The 23,197-nt window shown below is 40.8% G+C and overlaps 1 protein-coding gene across 1 annotated transcript in view; it reads left to right on the forward strand.

Moving 5' to 3' along the window:
• Positions 1-23,197, forward strand: part of RCAN2 (regulator of calcineurin 2) — a 256,888-nt gene that overhangs the window by 35,828 nt on the left and 197,863 nt on the right. The window contains exon 2 of the mRNA XM_059938567.1: positions 2,377-2,603. Within this exon, the coding sequence (XP_059794550.1) occupies positions 2,379-2,603 (225 nt within the window). The 5' untranslated portion in view covers positions 2,377-2,378. The remainder of the gene's footprint in view (positions 1-2,376; positions 2,604-23,197) is intronic.

Below are 23,197 nucleotides of genomic sequence, written 5' to 3' on the forward strand. Positions count from 1 at the left end.
ACAGTGGACCCTTGAACAACATGGGTTTGAACTGTGCAGGTCCACTTATACACAGAATTTTTTCACTGAGTACGTTCTACAGGATCTGAGGTTGGTTGAATCCGCAGATGTGGAACCCTATATAAGGAGGGCTGACTCTAAAGTTAATACTTGAATTTTCAACTGTGTGGTCTCTTGGTACCCCTGACCCCACGTTGTTCAAGGGTCACCTGTAAAAGTATCTTAATGTTCTTAGTAATTATTTTTACTACTAAAATAATTAGTTCTCTAATAATAATGTGATAGTCATTATGCATATTATGCTAAAATATCTGAAGCAACAGTGTAAATGAATATGAAGGGAAATAAATACTTTTAAGTATTTCATTGAAGTTTTTTCTTCTAATTAAAAATATTCATAGGGAATTCCTCCAGTGGTTAGGACTCTGCACTTTCACTGCCAAGGGCCTGGGTTCAGTCCCTGGTCAGGAAACTAAGATCTCACAAGCTGCGCAGCGTGGCCAAAAAATAATAATAAAAAAATTTTTAAAGAATAAAAAATAAAAATGTTCATATATTTTGGATTCATTATGGAAAAAAATAAAGCTTAAACCATGTACCATATTTTTATTTAAAATATGTATTTTTTTTATTTAAATACAGAAAATGTTGCATTAATTGGAGTTTTGAGAACTTTAGAATACAGGAATGGTTCTATTATATTTTATATAGAATCACATTTTTATTTTCCACAATTGTAGTGATCTGATTTTTGAGTTATTATTTCAGATTCTTTAATTTTTGGCTCCTGTTCCCAACCAGGCCTAAGATTTTATGTGTAATGCACCATTTATATTGCCATCAAATACTGTTTATCAGGATGCCATTTAGGCTTTGTTTCTAGGAGAAATGAAAAAACAAACTCATCACAATACTACATTCAGAGTTCAAGAGACATATAAGTAGAAACTCATACTTGTCTGGGGATCTAGAATTTATGTCTTACCTAAACTTGATGAGGGCAGAGTGACACTTTGTGGTACTGCCTTTCTGTCTTTTACCCTGAGGTTCTGCATTGCTGGGATTGGGGGAAACAGAGGATGATCCAGCAGCCACATGGTAATTGCCAAGCAGTCTTATCTGGGTACCCATGGGCAAGTTATTTCACCTTCTGGGACTTTAATCACTCATCTTTGAACAGAATAGTATGATAGACATGAAAATAGATACAAAGGAAAAATATAGACATTGACTGTTGTTGAAGTATGCAGGAAGGCTGATGAAATCTACTGAATTATGTACCAGTATCAAAAATTGGAAAAAGTCTCCAACTGGCTGCAGTTGGGTAGAATTTTGAATGTAAGGGGTGATGAAATAATAGAATCATGGAACACAGGTAGATGAGATTAATACTGGAAAGCTTCACAATGGGGACTCTGAGGGTGGGGCATCTGTATACCATGGATCAGCCAAGATAGTACTGATTTTTTAAGATCCAGAGTTCACAAATTAGAGTAATTACCCCAGGCAGAAGAGGGTGTGTGTGTGTGTGTGTCTGTGTGTGTGTGTGTGTCTGTGTGTGTCTGTGTGTCCTCATTTGGATAGATGACTATTAGAGTTACCCTAATCAGGATTCAGGTGGTGATGATGAAATAGATTGTACTTCCTTAAATATAGACTTGCAGTAATTTTGATCTGCTTCATTTCCGTGGTATAGGAGAGCAGACTTTCGTGCCAAACTCCCTGAGTTTGAATCCTAGTCCTGCCATTTTGTCATGGGCCCTGTCAAAGTTACTTAATTGCTTTGTTCCTTAGTTTTTCCCCTCTGTAAAATGGGGATAATATTGATAATATTGGTACCAACCACATAGATGGAGATTCGATAGGTCAGTTAAGGCACTCAAATCATTTAGAATCATTCCTGGAACTCAAGAAGTGATAAGCATTAGCAGTAATGGTCGTGGTATTATATAATTCATCATGTAACTTATCAAAGCACTTTCCTATCTGCATTTTTGTCTGAATCCACTTGATTCTCTTAAGGAAGCAAGGCTCGGAGAACTTATGTAACTTTCCAAGGTTCCCAGTCTAGTAAACACTGAACAGCTAGGCTGGAGCCCCTGGCCTCCAACTCCAGTCCTGCTCAAGTGGGGTTTTTTTTTTTTGCCCATAGCTGGGACTGGATTCTTGCCCAGAAGCAGAGCTGTGTGGGAAGTTATAACTCAGAGATCAAGGGGAAAATGTGAACTTGCTGGGTCTTCCCCCTTCTAATAGCCCCTGCTTCTCTTCCTAATCATCCTCCCCTCTCTGCCCCAGACATTCCAGAACTGCGACCTTCAAACCAAGCTTTAAGGAATCGAATCCTACTCTAACATGCATCCGTCTCTGTATCCTCAGGAATGAGGGGAGACTCTTATTTCATTGGGATGAGGAGCCTGGGGCAGCGGGGGCACATCCCGGAAGATGGAGGACTCTTCCTGCTCTGCTGCATAGACAGAGACTGGGCTGTGACTCAGTGTTTCACGGAGGAGGCCTTTCAAGCAATCACAGACTTCACGGACCTCCCGAACTCGCTGTTTGCATGCAACGTCCACCAGTCGGTGTTTGAAGGGGATGAGAGCAAGGTAAGAAGCCTTTCTGCTCCTGAAACAGGGGGAGATGTGGCATTATCCCCCCAATATTTCCATTGCTTCTTTGTGGTTAATGTTTGGAAGTTTTTGAAAATGTTTACTTGGCACTCTTCTTGGCATGCAAAAGGCTGTTCTATTATCAGTTGACATTGGAGGTACACACAACAAGGTCGTATGGGAGACTGTGTTGAATCAGATCTCGATGTCTGCCACTCAGACGACTGTCTAACAATGGTGTTGGGAATAGTGATTGCAGGGGATACCCCATGGGCTAGGAAGCAGATGTTAAAAAAAAAAAAAAGTTTTATTTTCCCCTATTCTGCCCAAAACTTAATTTGCCTTTCCCTACGCAGCGCAAGCTCCCTTTCCCCCTTACTCTTCCTGCAGTTTGATGACTGTTCTAACAATAGTTTCTTAAATTGGGCCCCAAGTCCTGCAGCACTTATTAGAAAGGTAAATTGGTTGGCCATATGAGACTTGCTTTGCTCAAGTGGGTAGAACTGTTTTGGGTGTGTTGTAAGAATTTGCGTGAAAATGCTTAACTCCTTGATTTGAAATAATTAGGGAATGAGGTTGTCTATGTACAAGCATTTTCCAGAATATGAAGCTTCCATTTTAAGAGTCAGCTTGATTTAGTGGAAGCATTCTTGGCCATCAGAGTAAATAATCCTTTTGGAGGTCTTTCGAAAGTTTACTTCGGATTTCTCTGACCTTTTAACAGCAGAGTCTAAATGGATCAAACCTTCCCTTGTGCATGTGGATTTCTAATTGTAAAGTCCATTACTAGGCTGTGTTGTAAAACATGGCCAACATTTTTTGGGGGAAAGAGCCTTTTTTTTTCTACATTAAAGTATGGCTTTGTGTGAGATTAAGAGTAGGATTTATGATCGCTGTTTCACAGACTTGGACTGTTTTTGCCAACTGCTGAAGTCCAAACTCTGTTGCCTGAACACAATTACTGGAAGTCTTTGTTCTGAATTTTATTGGTTTTGTAAGCAATCGTGATAGCCCAGAGGATTAGGAATTATTTCAAGCCATATAAAGATAGTTTTATAATAGTATAATTTTGGAGTTGAACAGTTGAAATGATGGGCTAAAAATAACTTGAAGTCCAAGGAATTATATGTGATTAGAACCTCCAGAGCTATCATCAGCAGACTATTTGAAGTGAAAAAATGACACATAGCCTTTTTGAAAGAAACTGGGAATTTTGCTCTTGGATTATAACCAGGTTATAACACAGATTATAATTTATTCAGAGCAAGTCATTTCCCCTGAAATCTACCTGATGTTAACTATGAAACAAAGTTCCATGTTTTCTTGTTCTCTCATCTGTTTAAATATCAACAATTAGAAGGATTTTCCTTAGAGTGTTTTTTTTACTTTAACATCTTTATTGGAGTATAATTGTTTTACAGTGGTGTGTTAGTTTCTGCTGTATAACAAAGTGAATCAGCTATACATATCCATATATCCCCATATCTCCTCCCTCTTGCATCTCCCTCCTACCCTCCCTATCCCACCCCTCTAGGGGGTCACAAAGCACCGAGCTGATCTCGCTGTGCTATGCGGCGGCTTCCAACCAGCTATCTATTTTACATTAGGTAGTATATATAAGTCCATGCCACTGTCTCACTTCGTCCCAGCTTACCCTTCCCCCCGCCATGTCCTCAAGTCTATTCTCTACATCTGTGTCTTCATTCCTGTCCTGCCCCTAGGTTCTTCAGTACCATTTTATTTTTTTTAAGATTCCATATCTATGTGTTAGCATACAGTATGTGTTTTTCTCTTTCTGACTTACTTCACTCTGTATGACAGACTCTAGGTCCATCCACCTCACTACAAATAACTCAATTTCGTTTCTTTTTATGGCTGAGTAATATTCCATTGTATATATGTGCTACATCTTCTTTATCCATTCATCTGTTGATGGACACTTAGGTTGCTTCCATGTCCTGGCTATTGTAAATAGAGCTGCAGTTAACATTGTGGTACATGACTCGTTTTGAATTATGGTTTTCTCAGCATATATGCTCAGTAGTGGGATTGTTGGGTCATATGGTAGTTCTATTTTTAGTTTTTTAAGGACCCTCCCTACTGTTCTCCAGAATGGCTGTATCAATTTACATTCCCACCAACAGTGCAAGAGGGTTCCCTTTTCTCCACACTCTCTCCAGCATTTATTGTTTGTAGATTTTTTGATGATGGCCATCGTGACTGGTGTGAGGTGATACCTCATTGTAGTTTTGATTTGCATTTCTCTAATGATTAGTGATGTTAAGCATCCTTTCATGTGTTTGTTAGCTATCTGTAGTCTTCTTTGGAGAAATGTCTATTTAGGTCTTCTGCCCATTTTTGGATTGGGTTGTTTGTTTTTTTTGATATTGAGCTACATGAGCTGCTTGTAAATTTTGGAGATTAACCCTTTGTCAGTTGCTTCATTTGCAAATATTTTCTCCCATTCTGAGGGTTGTCTTTTTGTCTTGTTTATGGTTTCCTTTGAGGTGCAAAAGCTTTTAAGTTTCATTAGGTCCCATTTGTTTATTTGTGTTTTTATTTCCATTTCTCTAGGAGGTGGGTCAAAAAGGATCTTGCTGTGATTTATGTCATAGAGTGTTCTGCCTATGTTTTCCTCTAAGATTTTTATAGTGTCTGGCCTTACATTTAGATCTTTAATCCAATTTGAGTTTATTTTTGTGTATGGTGTTAGCGAGTGTTCTAATTTCATCCTTTTACGTGTAGCTGTGCAGTTTTCCCAGCACCACTTATTGAAGAGGGTGTCTTTTCTCCATTGTATATCCTTGCCTCCTTTATCAAAAATAAGGTGACCATATGCACGTGGGTTTAACTCTGGGCTTTCTATCCTGTTCCATTGATCTATATTTCTGTTTTTGTGCCAGTACCATACTGTCTTGATTACTGTAGCTTTGTAGTATAGTCTGAAGTCTGGGAGCCTGATTTGTCCAGCTCCATTTTTCTTTCTCAAGATTGCTTTGGCCATTCAGGGTCTTTTGTGTTTCCATACAAATTGTGAAATTTTTTGTTCAAGTTCTGTGAAAAATGCCATTGGTAGTTTGATAGGGATTGCATTGACTCTGTACATTGCTTTGGGTAGTACAGTCATTTTCACAATGTTGATTCTTCCAATCCAAGAACATGGTATATCTCTCCATCTGTTTGAATCATCTTTAATTTCTTTCATCAGTGTCTTATAGTTTTCTGCATACAGGTGTTTTGTCTCCTTAGGTAGGTTTATTCCTAGGTATTTCATTCTTTTTGTTGCAATGGTAAATGAGAGTGTTTCCTTAATTTCTCTTTCAGATTTTTCATCATTAGTGTATAGGAATGCAAGAGATTTCTGTGCATGAATTTTGTATCTGCTACTATACCAAATTCATTGATTAGCTCTAGTAGTTTTCTGGTAGCATCTTTATGATTCTCTATGTATAGTATCATGTCATCTGCAAACAGTGACATCTTTACTTCTTCTTTTCCAATTTGGATTCCTTTTATTTCTTTTTCTTCTCTGATTGCTCTGGCTAAAACATCCAAAACTATGTTGAATAATAGTGGTGAGAGTGGAGAACCTTGTCTTGTTCCTGATCTTAGAGGAAATGGTTTCAGTTTTTCACCATTGAGAACGATGTTGGCTGTGGGTTTGTCATACATGGCCTTTATTATGTTGAGGTAAGTTCCCTCTATGCCTACTTTTCTGGAGGGTTTTTATCATAAATGGGTGTTGAATTTTGTCAAAAGCTTTTTCTGCATCTATTGAGATGATCATATGGTTTTTCTCCTTCAGTTTGTTAATATGGTGTATCACATTGATTGTTTTGCGCATATTGAAGAATCCTTGCATCCCTGGGTTAAATCCCACTTGATCATGGTGTATGATCCTTTTAATGTGTTGTTGGATTCTGTTTGCTAGTATTTTGTTGAGCATTTTTGCATCTATGTTCATCAGTGATATTGGCCTCTGGTTTTCTTTCTTTGTGACATCTTTGTCTGGTTTTGGTACCTGGGTGATGGTGGCCTTGTAGAATGAGTTTGGGAGTGTTCCTCCCTCTGCTTTATTCTGGAAGAGTTTGAGAAGGATAGGTGTTAGCTCTTCTCTAAATGTTTGATAGAATTCGCCTGTGAAGCCATCTGGTCCTGGGTTTTTATTTGTTGGAAGATTTTTAATCACAGTTTTAATTTCAGTGCTTGTGATTGGTCTGTTTATATTTTCTATTTCTTCCTGGTTCAGTCTTGGAAGGTTGTGCTTTTCTAAGAATTTGTTCATTTCTTCCAAGTTGTCCATTTTATTGGCATATAGTTGCTTGTAGTAATCTCTCATGATCCTTTGTATTTCTGCAGTGTCAGTTGTTACTTCTCCTTTTTCATTTCTAATTCTGTTGACTTGAGTCTCCCTTTTTTTCTTGATGAGTCTGGCTAATGGTTTATCAATTTTGTTTATCTTCTCAAAGAACCACGTTTTAGTTTTATTGATCTTTGCTATCGTTTCCTTCATTTCTTTTTCATTTATTTCTGATCTGATCTTTATGATTTCTTTCTTTCTGCTAGCTTTGGGTTTTTTTTGTTCTTCTTTCTCTAATTGCTTTAGGTGTAAGGTTAGGTTGTTTATTTGAGATGTTTCTTGTTTCTTGAGGTAAGATTGTATTGCTATAAACTTCACTCTTAGAACTGCTTTTGCTGCATCTCATAGGTTTAGGTTGTCATGTTGTTGTTTTTTTTCAAATAAATTTATTTATTTATTTATTTATTTATGGCTGTGTTGGGGCTTCGTTTCTGTGCGAGAGCTTTCTCTAGTTGCGGCGAGCAGGGGCCACTCTTCATTGCGGTGCGCGGGCCTCTCACTATCGTGGCCTCTCTTGTTGCGGAGCACGGGCTCCAGACGCACAGGCTCAGTAGTTGTGGCTCACGGGCCCAGTTGCTCTGTGGCATGTGGGATCTTCCCAGACCAGGGCTCGAACCCGTGTCCCCTGCATTGGCAGGTGGACTCTCAACCACTGCACCACCAGGGAAGCCCGGCTGTCGTGTTTTCATTGTCATTTGTTTCTGGGTATTTTCTGATTTCCTCTTTGATTTCTTCAGTGATCTCTTGGTTATATTGTTTAGCGTCCATGTGTTTGTATTTTTTACTGATTTTTTTTCCTGTAATTGATATCTAGTCTCATAGCATTTTGTTTGGAAAAGATACTTGATACAATTTCAATTTTCTTAAATTTACCAAGGCTTGATTTGTGACCCAAGATATGACCTTTCCTGGAGAATGTTCCATGAGCACTTGAGAAGAAAGTGTATTCTGTTGTTTCTGCATGGAATGTCCTATAAATATCAATTGAGTCCATCTTGTTTAAAGTATCATTTAAAGCTTGTGTTTCCTTATTTATTTTCATTTTGGATGATCTGTCCATTGGTGAAAGTGGGATGTTAAAGTCCCCTACTATGATTGTGTTACTGTCAATTTCCCCTTTTTTTGGCAGTTAGCATTTGCCTTATGTATTGAGGTGCTCCTATGCTGGGTGCATAAATATTTACCATTGTTATATCTTCTTCTTGGATTGATCCCTTGATCATTATGTAGTGTCCTTCTTTGTCTCTTATAATAGTCTTTATTTTAAAGTCTATTTTGTCTGATATGAGAATTGCTACTGCATGTTTCTTTTGATTTCCATTTGCATGGAATATGTTTTTCCATCCCCTCACTTTCAGTCTGTATGTGTCCCTAGGTCTGAAGTGGGTCTCTTGTAGACAGCATATATATGGATCTTGTTTTGTTTCCATTCAGCCAGTCTATGTCTTTCGGTTGGAGCATTTAATCCATTTACGTGTAAGGTAATTATTGAAATGTATGTTCTTATTACCATTTTCTTAATTGTTTTGGGTTTGTTATTGTAGGTCTCTTCCTTCTCTTGTGTTTCCTGCCTAGAGTAGTTCCTTTAGCATTTGTTGTAAAGCTGGTTTGGTGGTGCTGAATTCTCCTAGCTTTTGCTTGTCTGTAAAGGTTTTAATTTCTCCATGAATCTGAATGAGATCCTTGCTGGGTAGAGTAATCTTGGTTGTAGGTTCTTCCCTTTCATCACTTTAAATATGTCCTGCCACTCTCTTCTGGCTTGCAGAGTTTCTGCTGAAAGATCAGCTGTTAACCATATGGGGATTCCCTTGTATATTATTTGTTGTTTTTTTCTTTGCTGCTTTTAATATTTTTTCTTTGTAGTTAATATTTGATAGTTTGATTAATATGTGTCTTGGCTTGTTTCTCCTTGGATTTATCCTGTATGGGACTCCCTGTGCTTCCTGGACTTGATTGACTATTTCCTTTCCCATATTAGGGAATTTTTCAACTATAATCTCTTCAAGTATTTTCTCAGGCCCTTTCTTTTTCTCTTCTTCTTCTGGGACCCCTATAATGCAAATGTTTGTGCATTTAATGTTGTCCCAGAGGTCTCTGAGACTGTCCTCAATTCTTTTCATTCTTTTTTCTTTATTCTGCTCTGCAGTAGTTATTTCCACTGTTTTATCTTCCAGGTAACGTATCCATTCTTCTGCCTCAGTTATTCTGCTATTGATTCCTTCTAGAGAATTTTTAATTTCATTTATTGTGTTGTTCATCATTGTTCGTTTGCTCTATAGTTCTTCTAGGTCCTTGTTAAATGTTTCTTTTATTTTCTCCATTCTATTTCCAAGATTTTTGATCATCTTTACTATCGTTACTCTGAATTCTTTTTCAGGTAGACTGCCTATTTCCTCTTCATTTTTGTGGTCTGGTGGGTTTTTACCTTGCTCCTTCATCTGCTGTGTGTTTCTCTGTCTTCTCATTTTGCTTAACTTACTGTGTTTGGGGTCTCCTTTTCACAGGCTGCAGGTTCATAGCTCCTGTTGCTTTTGGTGTCTGCCTCCCGTGGCTAAGGTTGGTTCAGTGGTTTGTGTAGGCTTCCTGGTGGAGGGGACTTGTGCCTGTGTTCTGGTGGATGAGGCTGGATCTTGTCTTTCTGTTGGGCAGGACCGCGTCCAGTGGTGTGTTTTGGGGTGTCTGTGACCTTATTATGATTTTAGGCAGCCTCTCTGCTAATGGGTGGGGTTGTGTTTCTGTCTTGCTAGTTGTTTGGCTTAGGGTGTCCAGCACTGTAGCTTGCTGGTTGTTAAGTGGAGCTGGGCATTGAGATGGTGATCTCTGGGAGAGCTTTCTGCATTTGATATTATGTGGAGCCAGGAGGTCTCTGATGGACCAATGTCCTGAACTTGGCTCTCCCACCTCCGAGGCACAGGCCTGACACCTGTCCAGAGCACCAAGACCCTTTCAGCCATATGGCTCAGAAGAAAAGGGAGAAAAAAAGAAAGAAGAAAGAATAAAATAAAATAAAATAAAGTAAAGTAAAATAAAATAAAATAAAAGTTATTAAAATAAAAAATATTATTAAAAATAAAAAAATTAAAAAGTAATAAAAAAAAAGAAAGAAGAGAGCAACCAAACCAAAAAACAAATCCACCAATTTTAACAAGTCCTAAAAACTATACTAAAAAATAAAAAACAAAAACGGATGGACAGAACTCTAGGACAAATGGTAAAAGCAAAGCTATAGAGACAAAATCACATGACGAAGCATACACATACACACTCAGAAAAAGAGAAAAAGGAAAAATATATATGTATCTATATATATGTATAAAAAAAAGGAAGAGAGCAACCAAATCAATGAACAAATCTACCAATGATAATAAACTTTAAATACTAAACTAAGATAAACAGAAAACCAGAAAGAAATTAGATGCAGAAAGCAAACCCCAACTCTACAGTTGCTCCAAAGTCCACCACCTCAATTTGGGATGATTCGTTGTCTGTTCAGGTATTCCACAGATGCATGGTACATCAAGTTGATTGTGGAGATTTAATCCGCTGCTCCTGAGGCTGCTGGGAGAGATTTCCCTTTCTCTTCTTTGTTCGCACAGCTCCTGGGGTTCAGCTTTGGATTTGGACCCACCTTTGCGTGTAGGTCGCCCTCAGGCATCTGTTCCTGCCCAGACAGGAGGAGGTTAAAGGGGCAGCCGATTCGGGGGCTCTGGCTCACTTAGGCGGGGGGAGGGAAGGGTACAGATGCGGGGTGAGCCTGCAGTGGCAGAGGCCAGTGTGATGTTGCACCAGCCTGAGGCGCGCCGTGCGTTCTCCTGGGGAAGTTGTCCCTGGATCACGGGACCCTGGCCGTGACGGGCTGCACCGGCTCCCAGGAGGGGAGGTGTGGATAGTGATCTGTGCTCGCACACAGGCTTCTTGGTGGCGGCAGCAGCAGCCTTAGCGTCTCATGCCCGTCCCTGCTGTCCGCGCTGATAGCCGCGGCTCGCGCCCGTCTCTGGAGCTCGTTTAGGTGATGCTCTGAATCCCTTCTCCTCGTGCACCACGAAACAATGGTCTCTTGCCTCTTCAGCAGTTCCAGACTTTTTCCCGGAGTCCCTCCCGGCTAGCCGTGGCGCACTAGCCTCTTCAGGCTGTGTTCACACAGCCAAACCCAGTCCTCTCCCTGGGATCTGACCTCCGAAGCCCGAGCCTCAGCTCCCAGCCCCCACCTGCCCCGGTGGGTGAGCAGACGAGCCTCTCGGGCTGGTGAGTGCTGGTCAGCACCGATCCTCTGTGTGGGAATCTCTCCGCTTTGCCCTCCGCACCCCTGTTGCTGCACTCTCCTCCGCGGCTCCGAAGCTTCCCCCCGCCACCCGCAGTCTCCGCCCGCGAAGGGGCTTCCTAGTGTGTGGAAACCTTTCCTCCTTCACAGCTCCCTCCCACTGGCGCAGGTCCCATCCCTATTCTTTTGTCTCTGTTTTTTCTTTTTTCTTTTGCCCTACCCAGGTACGTGGGGAGTTTCTTGCCTTTTGGGAAGTCTGAGTTCTTCTGCCAGCATTCAGTAGGTGTTCTGTAGGAGTTGTTCCACATGTAGATGTATTTCTGATGTATTTGTGGGGAGGAAGGTGATCTCCACGTCTTACTCCTCCGCCATCTTGAAGTTCTCCCCCTTAGAGGTTTAATGGGGGTTTTGATTCTTTCCTGATTAAATCATTCTCAGTAGATTGAAACAAGGAGATTTAGGAAGGAGCTAATCTCAGTCAGGAAGGCTGCTCAAGAATGGTTTATCAGCTGAACCAGAATTGGTTACGTAGAAAGACAGGGGCCTGGGGGGAGTTCATGGGAATCTGCCCACATCTATTTTGATATTCTGATCTGTGACTGAATAATGGATTACCAAATATTCTCATTTAATTTGTATACGAAGTTGGTAAATCGCAGCTTAACAAATAGTATTGGGTTTTAAAGTGACCTTGATAAAATATTGAGATGAAATCAATAAGATGTAGCTCAGTGGAACCAGTTTCAAATGATTTAGATTACATCTTTATAACCAAGGATGTGAATTTTATAATTGGCCCATGCCTACCTAATCAAAGTTATTAAATGAGACACAAAGTCTTCCGGCTTGGTGTGATTTTATAGCCCCCATTCTGTGGAGGGTCTCTGGGATATCAAATAATCTGATCCAGATTCAGTTTTGATTTAATTATATATACAGGGTTTAGAGTGACAAAGCAAGATGATCAGATACCAAATGAATTGACAATAGAGGCACGATCACTGGGACTCTAGGAAAAACAAGTGTTTGGGGAGGCTCATGCCTCCCATTTTTACTGCCACATGTTTCTCTTTATATTCCAGACCTTTCTATTCCTCCCTTTACCTCCATTCCCCCCCCCCCCCCCACCACTATCTTAATAAAGCTCACTTGCCTTGTACGTCATTCTCTCAGGATATCCTTCCCTCAGTGTTCAAAGTTCATGAATCTGAGCCAGGAATTCTGATGATGTTTATCTTTCCCAAAGTGTGGAGATTGGGGGCACTGTGCAAAGCTGGTGGCAGATATTTTTAGGTAGAGGGAAAAGAATCAAGAATGCTTTCCAGCACTTGTATTTGTCTGTGGGCAAGGCTGGCCATGGGGATTGTCTAAAGTATTTGGCTTTGGGACGATGCCTTCAGCAGCCTGGAATTATCTAAGAGATAGATAAGACATCAGAAGTGATGCTTGGTTTTCATTTCAGAGGTCCAGGTGGTTAGGTGGTAACATACGTAACTTGCTTGGGTGAAGTTTTCTTTTCTGGCAAACAGACTTTTGATTCATTGTTTCTTGATATTGATGGACTAGAGTTTAGCTTGTTTGTTCAATTATTATAAAGCCTACATTTTAACTTCCTTAGCTGAGTGGGAATTTATAAAGCTCTTGTTTTCTGACTATCATGATTAAGTCTTGCAGTAATCTCTTCTCAATTTTCCCATCTGTTTGAGATGCTTTTCCTAAGCCCTTTTCCTTTTTGAGGTAATTTGGAAAGTACTGACTTGGCCTGCTCTTAATATAGGTAACACCATAGGAGATGATCTTCTGGTTATGTTTGTTTCTGCTTATCAGTATGATAAATATTCTGAGATGCTCATTTCTGCTATCCTATTTAAATTCTAAGTTCTGACACCTACAGAACATTTTTTTCAAACAGCTTCATGAGACCGTGATGTTCACTCCAATTTTTCGTTAGGCAGAATTCTGTGAGATTGTATTTTGATTTGATGCTTTTGCAAGGAGCGAGCACATACTTCAGTGTGGCTTGTTGTGGTCCAGATGGTTGGGATCTGTTTATATAACACAAAGGAGAACCAGAGCTGGAGGAAATTGGCATCTGAAACCAATAATGCAGATTGCTGTTTGCATGCTACAGCTTGCAACATAAATATTTTTGTATGAAACACATTTAGAACCCGGAGCTTCACAGCAGGCAACACCTAAAAGTTATGGGGTCAGTTAACCTTTGGCATTTTCCCCTGGATTGCCTTTCTAGATCCAGCTGGGCTGCAAAAGTCATCTTAAGACGGGTGAGGCTGGAGGGGCACCCTGTGGGCTGCCCTGTGTCTGTGCTGAAGATAAGTAAGGCTCTGCTCGATGGGACACTGGCAGTCACTGGTAGCTAAAGGGGAACAGTGTATCAAACCACCATGAAACCTTTAGCCAAATTCAGTTCAATAAAGAGAAGCTTGAAGGGTGAGTTGTTATTGGCCTCCAAAAAATTTGTATTCATTTAGTTCAATGGTAATAATAATAACAGCAGTAGCAAACCTTACATAGCATGTAGCAAGTTGTCTCATACTCTTCCGAATGCTTTCTAGACATTAAGCCCTTTAATCACCATGACAACGCTATGAGGACGGTGTCTTTCTGCCTCTCTACCTCCTGGGCACGTGGCAGGGTTGTATTCCCTGGACCCTTCTGTCTAGTTCCGCCCAATGTATTGACATAAGCAGAAGTGACCTGTGTCACTTTCCAGGCCAAGCATTTAATTACCAATATTTGACACTGAAGAATGTTCTTTTCACTCTGCTCGGGCAACTGGCAATGTGCCAGGTGTGCCGTTCAGACAGTTTGGCTCACGGACTGAGGACACGGATGACACAGAGCAGGGTCCTGGGTGACCTGTGATAAACATGCAGTGTGACTACAACAGCAAGAAAAGCCTTTGTTGCTTTAAGCCCCTGGAATTTGGGAGTTTGTCGTTAGAATATAACTTAGTCCACCTAGGTTGATACAGTAAGTGTGATTACACAGAGAGGTTGCCCATGGTTTCACAGCTGCAGTGGCAGAGCAGGGATTCAAACCTACAGAGTCTGTGATCTTAAACATTATGCGATACTGCCTGTTGATATACAAATATTTATTGAAAACAGGTATGATGCCTGGCTCTGGGGATGCAGTGGTGAACAAGACAGCGTAAACTCATTGAATTTAAAGTCTACCAAAGAAAAGAATTCAAATAAGGCAAACATAATAAATCCAGTGATGCTAAAATCAAAAGGGCATTTAATATATATTTTCAACTATACTCGGTGCCTTATATACACACACGTACACATGCACAAAAGATTTTCTTGTTTTTCTTATGTTTTGTTTTGCTTCTTAAATAAGCGGGCATTTCTGCCAACCATTAATGGCTGTATTCTTCCAGAAAGGGCATAAGATCAGAGGCCTAGTGCTTTGGGTTTCTCAGGCTTTGTGCTGCTCATAAATAGATCATCTCAATGCCTTGTGAGTGGCTGGAGTGATTGTAGGTTCAAAGATGTATACCTTTCATTCAACATCACCACTAATATAATAAACCAGCTCCTTCTAGAGCTCAGCTGAGGACACAATGACCTAGTCTAACACTGGCAGCATTATGCAGTCACTCTCAAGGATTTTGGAAGGTTAATCTGGTTATTTGCAAGTTTTACTTGATTCCCCACATAAGATTTGCCTTTACTCCAGTCTGTAGGGGGGATGTGAATGTTCCCTTTATACTTTACAACTGCAGGTCCACAATCTCTTATCTGCAGTACCGAAATCTGAAAAGCTCTGGAAACTTTCTTTATAACCCATTTTAAGACAAAACCTCACTTGACCTAATTCATTCAGAATCTAACCAGAACTGGTGAGAAGCTCCTTCTTGTGTGAATATTCATCCTTCTCTTTGCAAAAATATTCCTGTCTTTAACCACCGGGGACTGCCCCAGACCTTGATGGAGCATTACACAACATGAGGTATGCATACCGTATTACATTCTAAATCCCCAAATTCTGAATCCCAAACATATCAGGCCCTAAGAACTTCAGACGGTGGGTTGTGGACCCACCATTGTATATATACAATATATATACAGTTTTTTATATTGTAGGCTATATAAAAATGCACTCACACCACATGTTCAAAAAGAAGGATGAATGCATCACTGAAATCTGGAATGCCATCAAGGAAAGTGATTAAATATATTTTTCCCATAATGAGATCTTGTGTTTATTAGAAATAAAGGACACATTGAACACAAGATGGGCCCATTCACTTAGTTTAATAACAATGATAACAATATTAATTATGGCAGCAGCAAACCTTACATAGCATGTAGCAAGGTGCCAGATACTCTTCAGAATGCTTTCTAGACATTAAGCCCTTTAATCGCCATGACAACCCTTTGGTGTGGATACTGCCTGAGTGACCTTCCCGAGTCAAACTCTGACAGTCTCTGAGTCTCCTTCTTCGAGTGTCTACAGTTGAAAGTCTCTGACCTTGACCTGCGGTCACTGCTCATCCTGCCCTCATCCCTTCACCCGGTTCCTGACTAATGGTCTGGTCTGGGTCCAGAGGAAAGACTCGTAGCCCATCAGGGAGAGAGTTACTGTTCCATGCAAGTGGTTTTCTTAACTCAGAGGAGCTTCTGTTGTAAAACATTTATGCCACCCCCAAGTGTTTTGCTTCTCTTCATTTGTATTTTTCCTCTCTATACCCTGAAATTCTGGAAGGCAGTCAAAATTTATATTCTCCTTTGTTGTATTTCCAGCACCTTACTGGATCTCACACATTGTAGGTAATCAATATTGAATCGGACCTCCACTTCAGTGGTGACTAAATGAAGATACAGAGGGATGAATTTGCCAGGATCGGCTGATTAATTAGAGAAACAGTAAAGAGCCGAGTGAGGCTTCTGGACGTTTAAGTCTAGTTCATTACCCACCGTACATCTCCATCTCTAAATTCTACCATGGAAAACGGGTTCTAGAAATAAAGATGGCTGTCCATCAGCATAACATTCATGTCAAAACATATTGAATATAAGACAGAGAGAACTCAGGTGATTCAACAGCAAGATTCAAATTAAATGTCAATGCGTTGAGTCCGTATCACTCTTGCAGTTAAGATATGACACTCATACGAATAAACCTGTTTTACACGTCAATTTATATCTGCATGGTATTTTAAGTTTTTAGAGGTGACTGACCTATTTACTAAGCCAAGAGAGTAAAAATTAAGTGTCTTAGACACATTTGTTTCCATAATCACTCCTAGAGAAGAAAAGGGAGAGATAAGAAAAGAAAAAAGAAAAGGCAGCAAGGAAAGATAAAATCCAGTGCTTTAGAAGACCTTGGGAATCTTGTTATGGGGATAGTTTAAAGCTGGTTGAAAAATTCATGCTGAGGATACGTACCAAAGGATGAACAAGCAGATCCAATTGTTATCTGTAGTTTGTGTCACTGAATATAGGTTGCAAAAAATAAAAATGAAGTGAACTGTTGTGACCTAAGGGTGGGGAAAGGATAACCAAGCATTAATTTTATTTATTTATTTTTATTATTATTATTTCTTTAACATCTTTATTGGAATATAATTGCTTTACAATGGTGTGTTAGTTTCTGCTTTATAACAAAGTGAATCAGTTATACATATACATATGTGCCCATATCTCTTCCCTCTTGCGTCTCCCTCCCTCCCACCCTCCCTATCCCACCCCTCTAGGTGGTCACAAAGCACCGAGCTGATCTCCCTGTGCTATGCGGCTGCTTCCCACTAGCTATCTATTTTACGTTCGGTAGTGTATATATGTCCACAAGCATTAATTTTAAATATTAAAGCAGGAAATTGTTAAATTAGATACCAAATATTCAAGGAATATACTTAGGAGTGTCACCGTTTCTCTTGTGCCATCCTTTACAGGTGGAGGTGACATTTACAGCTTTCTTTGTTGTTTTCAAGAATGTTTAAATTGTAAAAAGACAGTGCCTATCATTGTACTCAGTAAGTTGGTCCTGTTTTCTCTTTTCTCTGGACAATGACTGGGAACCATAATTAGTCACCGCTAATCACTTGGGGACACCTGCCAGATGAGAGCCCAGCGTGGGGCAGATTTGAAAGCTGCTGTAGGACATTCCCTGGAACCTTAACCTTCCTTGATGTGACTAAAATATTCCAGAGGCAGATTTAGTGGCTTGCTTCTCCACAGCACTGAGTAACCCCCTGGGGCTCAGGCGCCTGACAAGCCACTCCAAATGCCCCACTTAACAACCTGGAAATAATTGAGGCAGTGGGAAGAATTAAGCCCGAAGCACAGCGAGCTGAGAGTATTTGGTTTCTGTGCCAAAAGAGTGGGTGAGTGTGTATTCCTGATGGAACCTGGGGAAAAACGGCTGCCATGTTCTGATGAGTCTGGGATGCTATTAAAGAGGGACTTGGATCTTTCTTCCCTTTTTGGAAAAATGAAGGTGCTTGGAACCCAGTTCATATGTTTTCCATCAGAGCTACTCGTAGCCCGTTCAGTGACTCTGTGACTTGTTAGAAGGGGCTCCCACGGGCAGAAGCTGTCTTAGGGCACACTGCCTGAGGCAAGGCAGGTGAATTTGTAAAAATGGCACCCTTTCCTCTCAGCTGATGGGGTAGATGAAGGCCTGAGCAGTTGTGGTTGGCTTGACAGGTGGAGGGCAGGCTGGATTTCATCCTCCACTCTCTTCCCGGACCAGGAGCTCTTGAGAAATGCACAAAAGGCACACCCATCACAGTGTTCCTGGTCTAATATGATCATTGTCAATTATTTCCAATTTAAAAGGATTTATAAATTCAAGGATAACTATTGCGTTCTCTTGCCTAAGAACATTACTTTTTTTAAGAGGTGGTTTTGGAGATGGATCCCAGGGGAAGGGCGGGGGAAGAATAAATTTATTATTATTTTCCCTTGCGCTCACCAGCTAAAGTTGGCCTGGGCTTCACCTGGCCTTTTTCGGCTTTTTTGACTCTGGTCCCAGTTTCGTGGTCATGAAATTCTTTGCCAACTTAGAGATAACCAGAGAAAGTCAGAGAGTTTGGACATGAACTTTAAAACTCTGCCAAGGTATCTTTCACAGCAGGCCTGACATTTAGCTCAATGGATGAGATCAGTGTGATATAGATGAGCCAAGTGCCGATTCCATTAGTATCACGTGACATTTACTCTGTGAGAGTGGGGTTATTAGTGTGCTGCTTATACATGTATTTCATTATTGTCTACTCAACCATACTCCCCTGTATAGAATATATACAAACATAGCATGTAGTTAGTCTTTTTAAGTTTGATCAGTTTCCGGGACTATTTTGGTAATGTTATATTTTACTGGGAATGTTATATTTTACAGCATAACCATTGTTTTAAGCATAAAAACCAGCATCTCTATCAATGTTTTGAGGGGGAGACCCATTGATCAGATGACATAGTTAAGATTTTTCATCAAACGTGTTGAAATATCGCTTCTTGTGCTTTGTTCAGAACCTACAGTTTCCCACCAGATTTGTAGCTATTATGAACTCCGTACTATGTAGTATATTGTTTATACATAGAGTACACCACCTTATGGATTGCCTAGTCCAACTGGATGATTGTAAGTATCTTGAGGGCAGCAGAGCAAACTCCTTGTCCTTCTGCATCCTGCACTGTCCAGCTCTGGACCTAACAGGGGCACTGACAGGGAGGCAGGAGAGCAGAGAGAGGGTTTGGGTTCATATGCACTTGGGTCCAATTCCTGCCTCACCTACATCCTAATTACGTGATCTTGACCAGCTTAACGCCTTTGAATCTCAGTTCCCTCTTTGATGAGATGAGTTCACCATACCTTCTTTATAGGTTTGTTGTGTGATTACACGAGGTGACATGGATCAAGGAGGTGGCATAAGACTAGATCTTCTTGGTAAACGTTGGTCTCTTCCTCCTTCGTTCTTCTCCCCACCAGATAAACCTGTGACTGTCTGTGGTTCCAGGAAGGAAGAGCTTTTCTAAAACCATGTAAACCTAGGTGAAAGAAAGGCTTCATTTAGCCAACTCTTTGTAGAGTCCTAATGAAGTTGCCCTTTTGTACCATAGCCTTCAGTTTCAGGAAAGTTAATCTCAGTTTTTGCCACATGAAAGCTGTTTCTGCATTCGTTGTAGGACACATGTGGTTCACTGTTCCCCATATAAAGTTCAGGTGATACGTTTCTTTTAGAAGATAGTGCCAAGAAAATTCTGTTGACCCTGGGGAACTGGTATTTTTCTCATTAGGAGAATTATGTAACTTACATCTTCCCAGGGAGCTCAAAATAAAAATTAATACTCAGCCATAGCCACTCTTTTTATTCTTATTGGTCTTGATATTCTGTTTCTCTTGCATTAACCTAATTGTGTGTATGTGCAGTGCAAAATTTTTTTCTGAATTATCTGATCAGACGTTGTTCGTATTTTTATTTGTTCATATTGTTTTATGAAACAGTCATCTTTCAACATGTAAGGAGGCTGGCCAGGAGTTACTAAGGTGTATTTTGCAGATGTTTGAAATTCCACTGTGAATCGAAAAAAAACCACCTAAATGAGTAAATTATATATTTTTAGAAAAACACACACACATACACAATTTTTTCGCTATAACTCATGTTATTTGGAAGAATAGTTTTCAAACATCTTCAAGGGAAAAATGAAGCTTGGCCATCACAATTAATAACAGCATCTTCCACAGCACGTGGGGTCTGCGTGTTTTTAGAAAAGCACCTGGTCACATAACTGTTTCTTAAGTTTGATTCTTAAAGCTCATCCTTATGCTACTATTAATTTGTGAGAAAATGAACATGTATAGGCCATTTGAGAATATGTGTATTTAAGTTTGTTCTTATACTAAATCACTGCTTTTGAACCCTAAAGGCCTAGAGCCAAATTATTTCATGGGAAGGTACTGCAGTTTCAAGGCCAGACACCTGAGATTTTTCTTCTTTCCTTCAAACAGACTGGTATTGGTATTGTGTTCTCTCCAGGGGAAAAACTTGGAACAGAAGTCCACTTGCAATGAATCACTGTGTCAGTGAAGTTCAAGGCTTTGCAAGGAGCGTAGAAGAGGAAGGAGTTTAGCTCTTCAAATAGCCTCCCCTGAAAATTTCAGAGAAAGGAGAGTCTTCAGTGTCAGAAATTTGGCGCTGATAACGGGCTTTCATTACATCTGCTTCCTACAGATAGTCCTGCTCTACACGTGGGAGTCGGGAGGATGGGGACATGGTGATTTAGAAAGCAGAGGTGAAAGGGAGTCTACACTGGGTTTCCTCACCCTGCCTTTGCCCTGCTTCCTGTCGAAAGCTGGACTCCCGGCTCCAGCGGGGTTGTCTTTCCCCTAAACAAGCACCCCTGAGTTCACACGTCTGAGCAAGTAGGGTCCCTTTCAAAGGGCTCCTTTTTTTCTCTCGAGCTTGGGACTCTTGGGAATTCCAGAAATGCACGATGAAGGCATGGTTGCAACAAGGTCACCTTTTTGAAAAAGAAACACTCACTGCACATGTAAGACCTAAGTGTATTAAATGAGATGCAGAGCTGTTTCATTATGCCTATTTATAATGCCCCCAGCCCTGACTCTCAAACCCCTGTCTCCGGCTTTGTTGAACAGAGGTTTGATGGTATGAGGATCCTCCTGTCCCCAAATATCTCCTGCAGTGGCCTAGAGTCTTTTGGAACTTGAAGACTATTTTCTGATCGAGAATTCCCTTTTTAATGAATATACCCTCAGGAGATATGATATCCTTAAGATATATTCTAAGATATCCTAAGATACCTAATCTACATACCCAGGGCAGGGCAGTGACTCATGAATATGCTAGCTAGGGGAAAGAGTACCACCTTAAGCAATCCACTCAATCCATCCATTGATTATTTAACAATTACTGAAAATCTGTTGTGTCCCAAGTATTGGTCTTGGCCTTGGGAGTACAAAGATCGAATGAGATGCAAGACCTCAGGAAGCTTAATGTTGACTGGGATCTGATAATTAAGAGTACAAGTTGGCTGAAGTAAGAGATTAAGGTAGATACAACATATTATAGGAGCCAGGGAATGGGCCACCTCAGAGGGGAAGAGAAGGCTCTGGAATCTCAGGGATATATTTTCGTGTTTTGTTTTGAGCTCTACCTTGCACCTAGACAAGCGTCTCTAAATGGACCCATCCTTTGCCATGGAATGTGCTGGCTGCGGTGACTTGTGGACAGGATTCTTCAGGCCTGCCTGTTGTGTAATCAACATTGTTGTCCTGTCTCAGGGGGGCCTGTTTGGACAGGACCGCTGACGAGTGAGGGTAGCAGAGGGGAAGAACTGACTTTGACTTTGGCAGTGGCTTGCTCTTCGCCAAGTAAATCCAGCCATGGAGACAGGCATGGCTGGATGGCTGCATGGATGGAACATTCTGTGACCCACCTGTCCTCATTTTCTCCTTCAGAGTGTGAAATGTTTGCCTTCCTCCGAAGAGGAGCTGTGAGCTTGCTTATTTTAAAAACTGCAACCTGTGAGGAGAGAGGGTGTTCTTTGACAACATTACATCATTGAAGCCTCCAGGTGTTGAGTCATCATTATTTTTAGGCAGCTCCATGCTTTTTTTGGTTGTTCTAAGAATAGCCCTGGTGTCTGGACGCTACAGAAAGTCACTTCAATAAAGATCCTGTCACTGCTCCACAGTGGGAATGGAATGCTTTCTTAATTTCCAGATCCAGGGCACACGTTTTAGAATTTTACCTCCCAAACATTGTGCCCTTTTAGGTTTTCCGTAGTCAATGTGATAACTTTGTCAGGATCTATCGCTTGAATTTGTTCAAACCTGTGTCAAACATACTTACTGTTGTAAACAATAGCAGGAAGAACAACAGAGTAAAAAGCCTTCTTTCCTAAAGGCTCTTCCTCATCTTCACTCAGTGCCCCACTTGGTTTGTGAATACCTTCATCAGTGACTTCACCCAATTTCTCAACATTTGAAGACCTATTTCTATGCCTTGTGTTTTATGGATTAAGTGACTTGAGATCCCTCACATGAGGACCTGGGCTAGGGGTGCTACTGTTGGCATTTCTGCGGGATCAACTAAAAGAGGCCAAAATAAATGTTACTGTAGGTTGTTAAACTAAATAAGCATATAAATTGTAAACCATATTGGAACTTGATGACAGGGCAATAAAGCAGACTGAGCAAGCCCAGAAATGGAATTTTGTGGGTCAGTATAGAGACTGGTTTTCCCATTGCCTATTCAGAGCATATGCCCAGATATGATCAATTTATTTATTGTGGCACTTCGAAGCCCATAAGAGCACTAATGGCTTGTGAGCCAAGCCAAATGCTGTTCTAACTGTAGCATCAAGGGAAGCAGCTGCTTGGAATAAAATGAAGCAGTCGTTTAGTATTATAGTGTACCTTTTGTGTCTGGAGGGGACAGAAGGGCAGTCACATGACCTGGGTCTAAGTATGGCTGAAAGGACCAGTGCATGTGATGGGCTGGCTGCCGGATGCAAGCTGGGAAGGCTGACCTGCGCTTGGAGCTATAGGTGGTCTGACAGGGTTGGGTCTGCTTCTGTTGTCTCAGAGCTCAAACCTCCTCCCCACCTGGGTCATCCTGTCTCTAATCAGGGAAATGGTATATAGCATCATCGTGATTTCAGTCCAGATCCCCAAATCCGCTGCTTATTCCTGTGTGACCATGGGCAGTTTATTTCATCTTTCCAAACATCAGTGACTTCACCTACAAAATACCATCAAGTCATAGCATCTACCTCAAAGGTGGCTATGAGGATATAAGTGGTGTAATCCAGGATGCCTTGATCACAGTAACTGTGCATGTTGGCTAGGAATAATAATTTCTGCTCATCAGTCTGATCTTCTGCATCTTGCATCATTAAAAACTCATAGGACTCTTTGGATTTCCTTGCCCGTGGTTGTTGCCTAACTCACCAAAGAGCAGTGTGCTGG

Source organism: Balaenoptera ricei, chromosome 11 (assembly GCF_028023285.1).
Source record: "Balaenoptera ricei isolate mBalRic1 chromosome 11, mBalRic1.hap2, whole genome shotgun sequence".
NCBI lineage: Eukaryota > Metazoa > Chordata > Mammalia > Artiodactyla > Balaenopteridae > Balaenoptera > Balaenoptera ricei.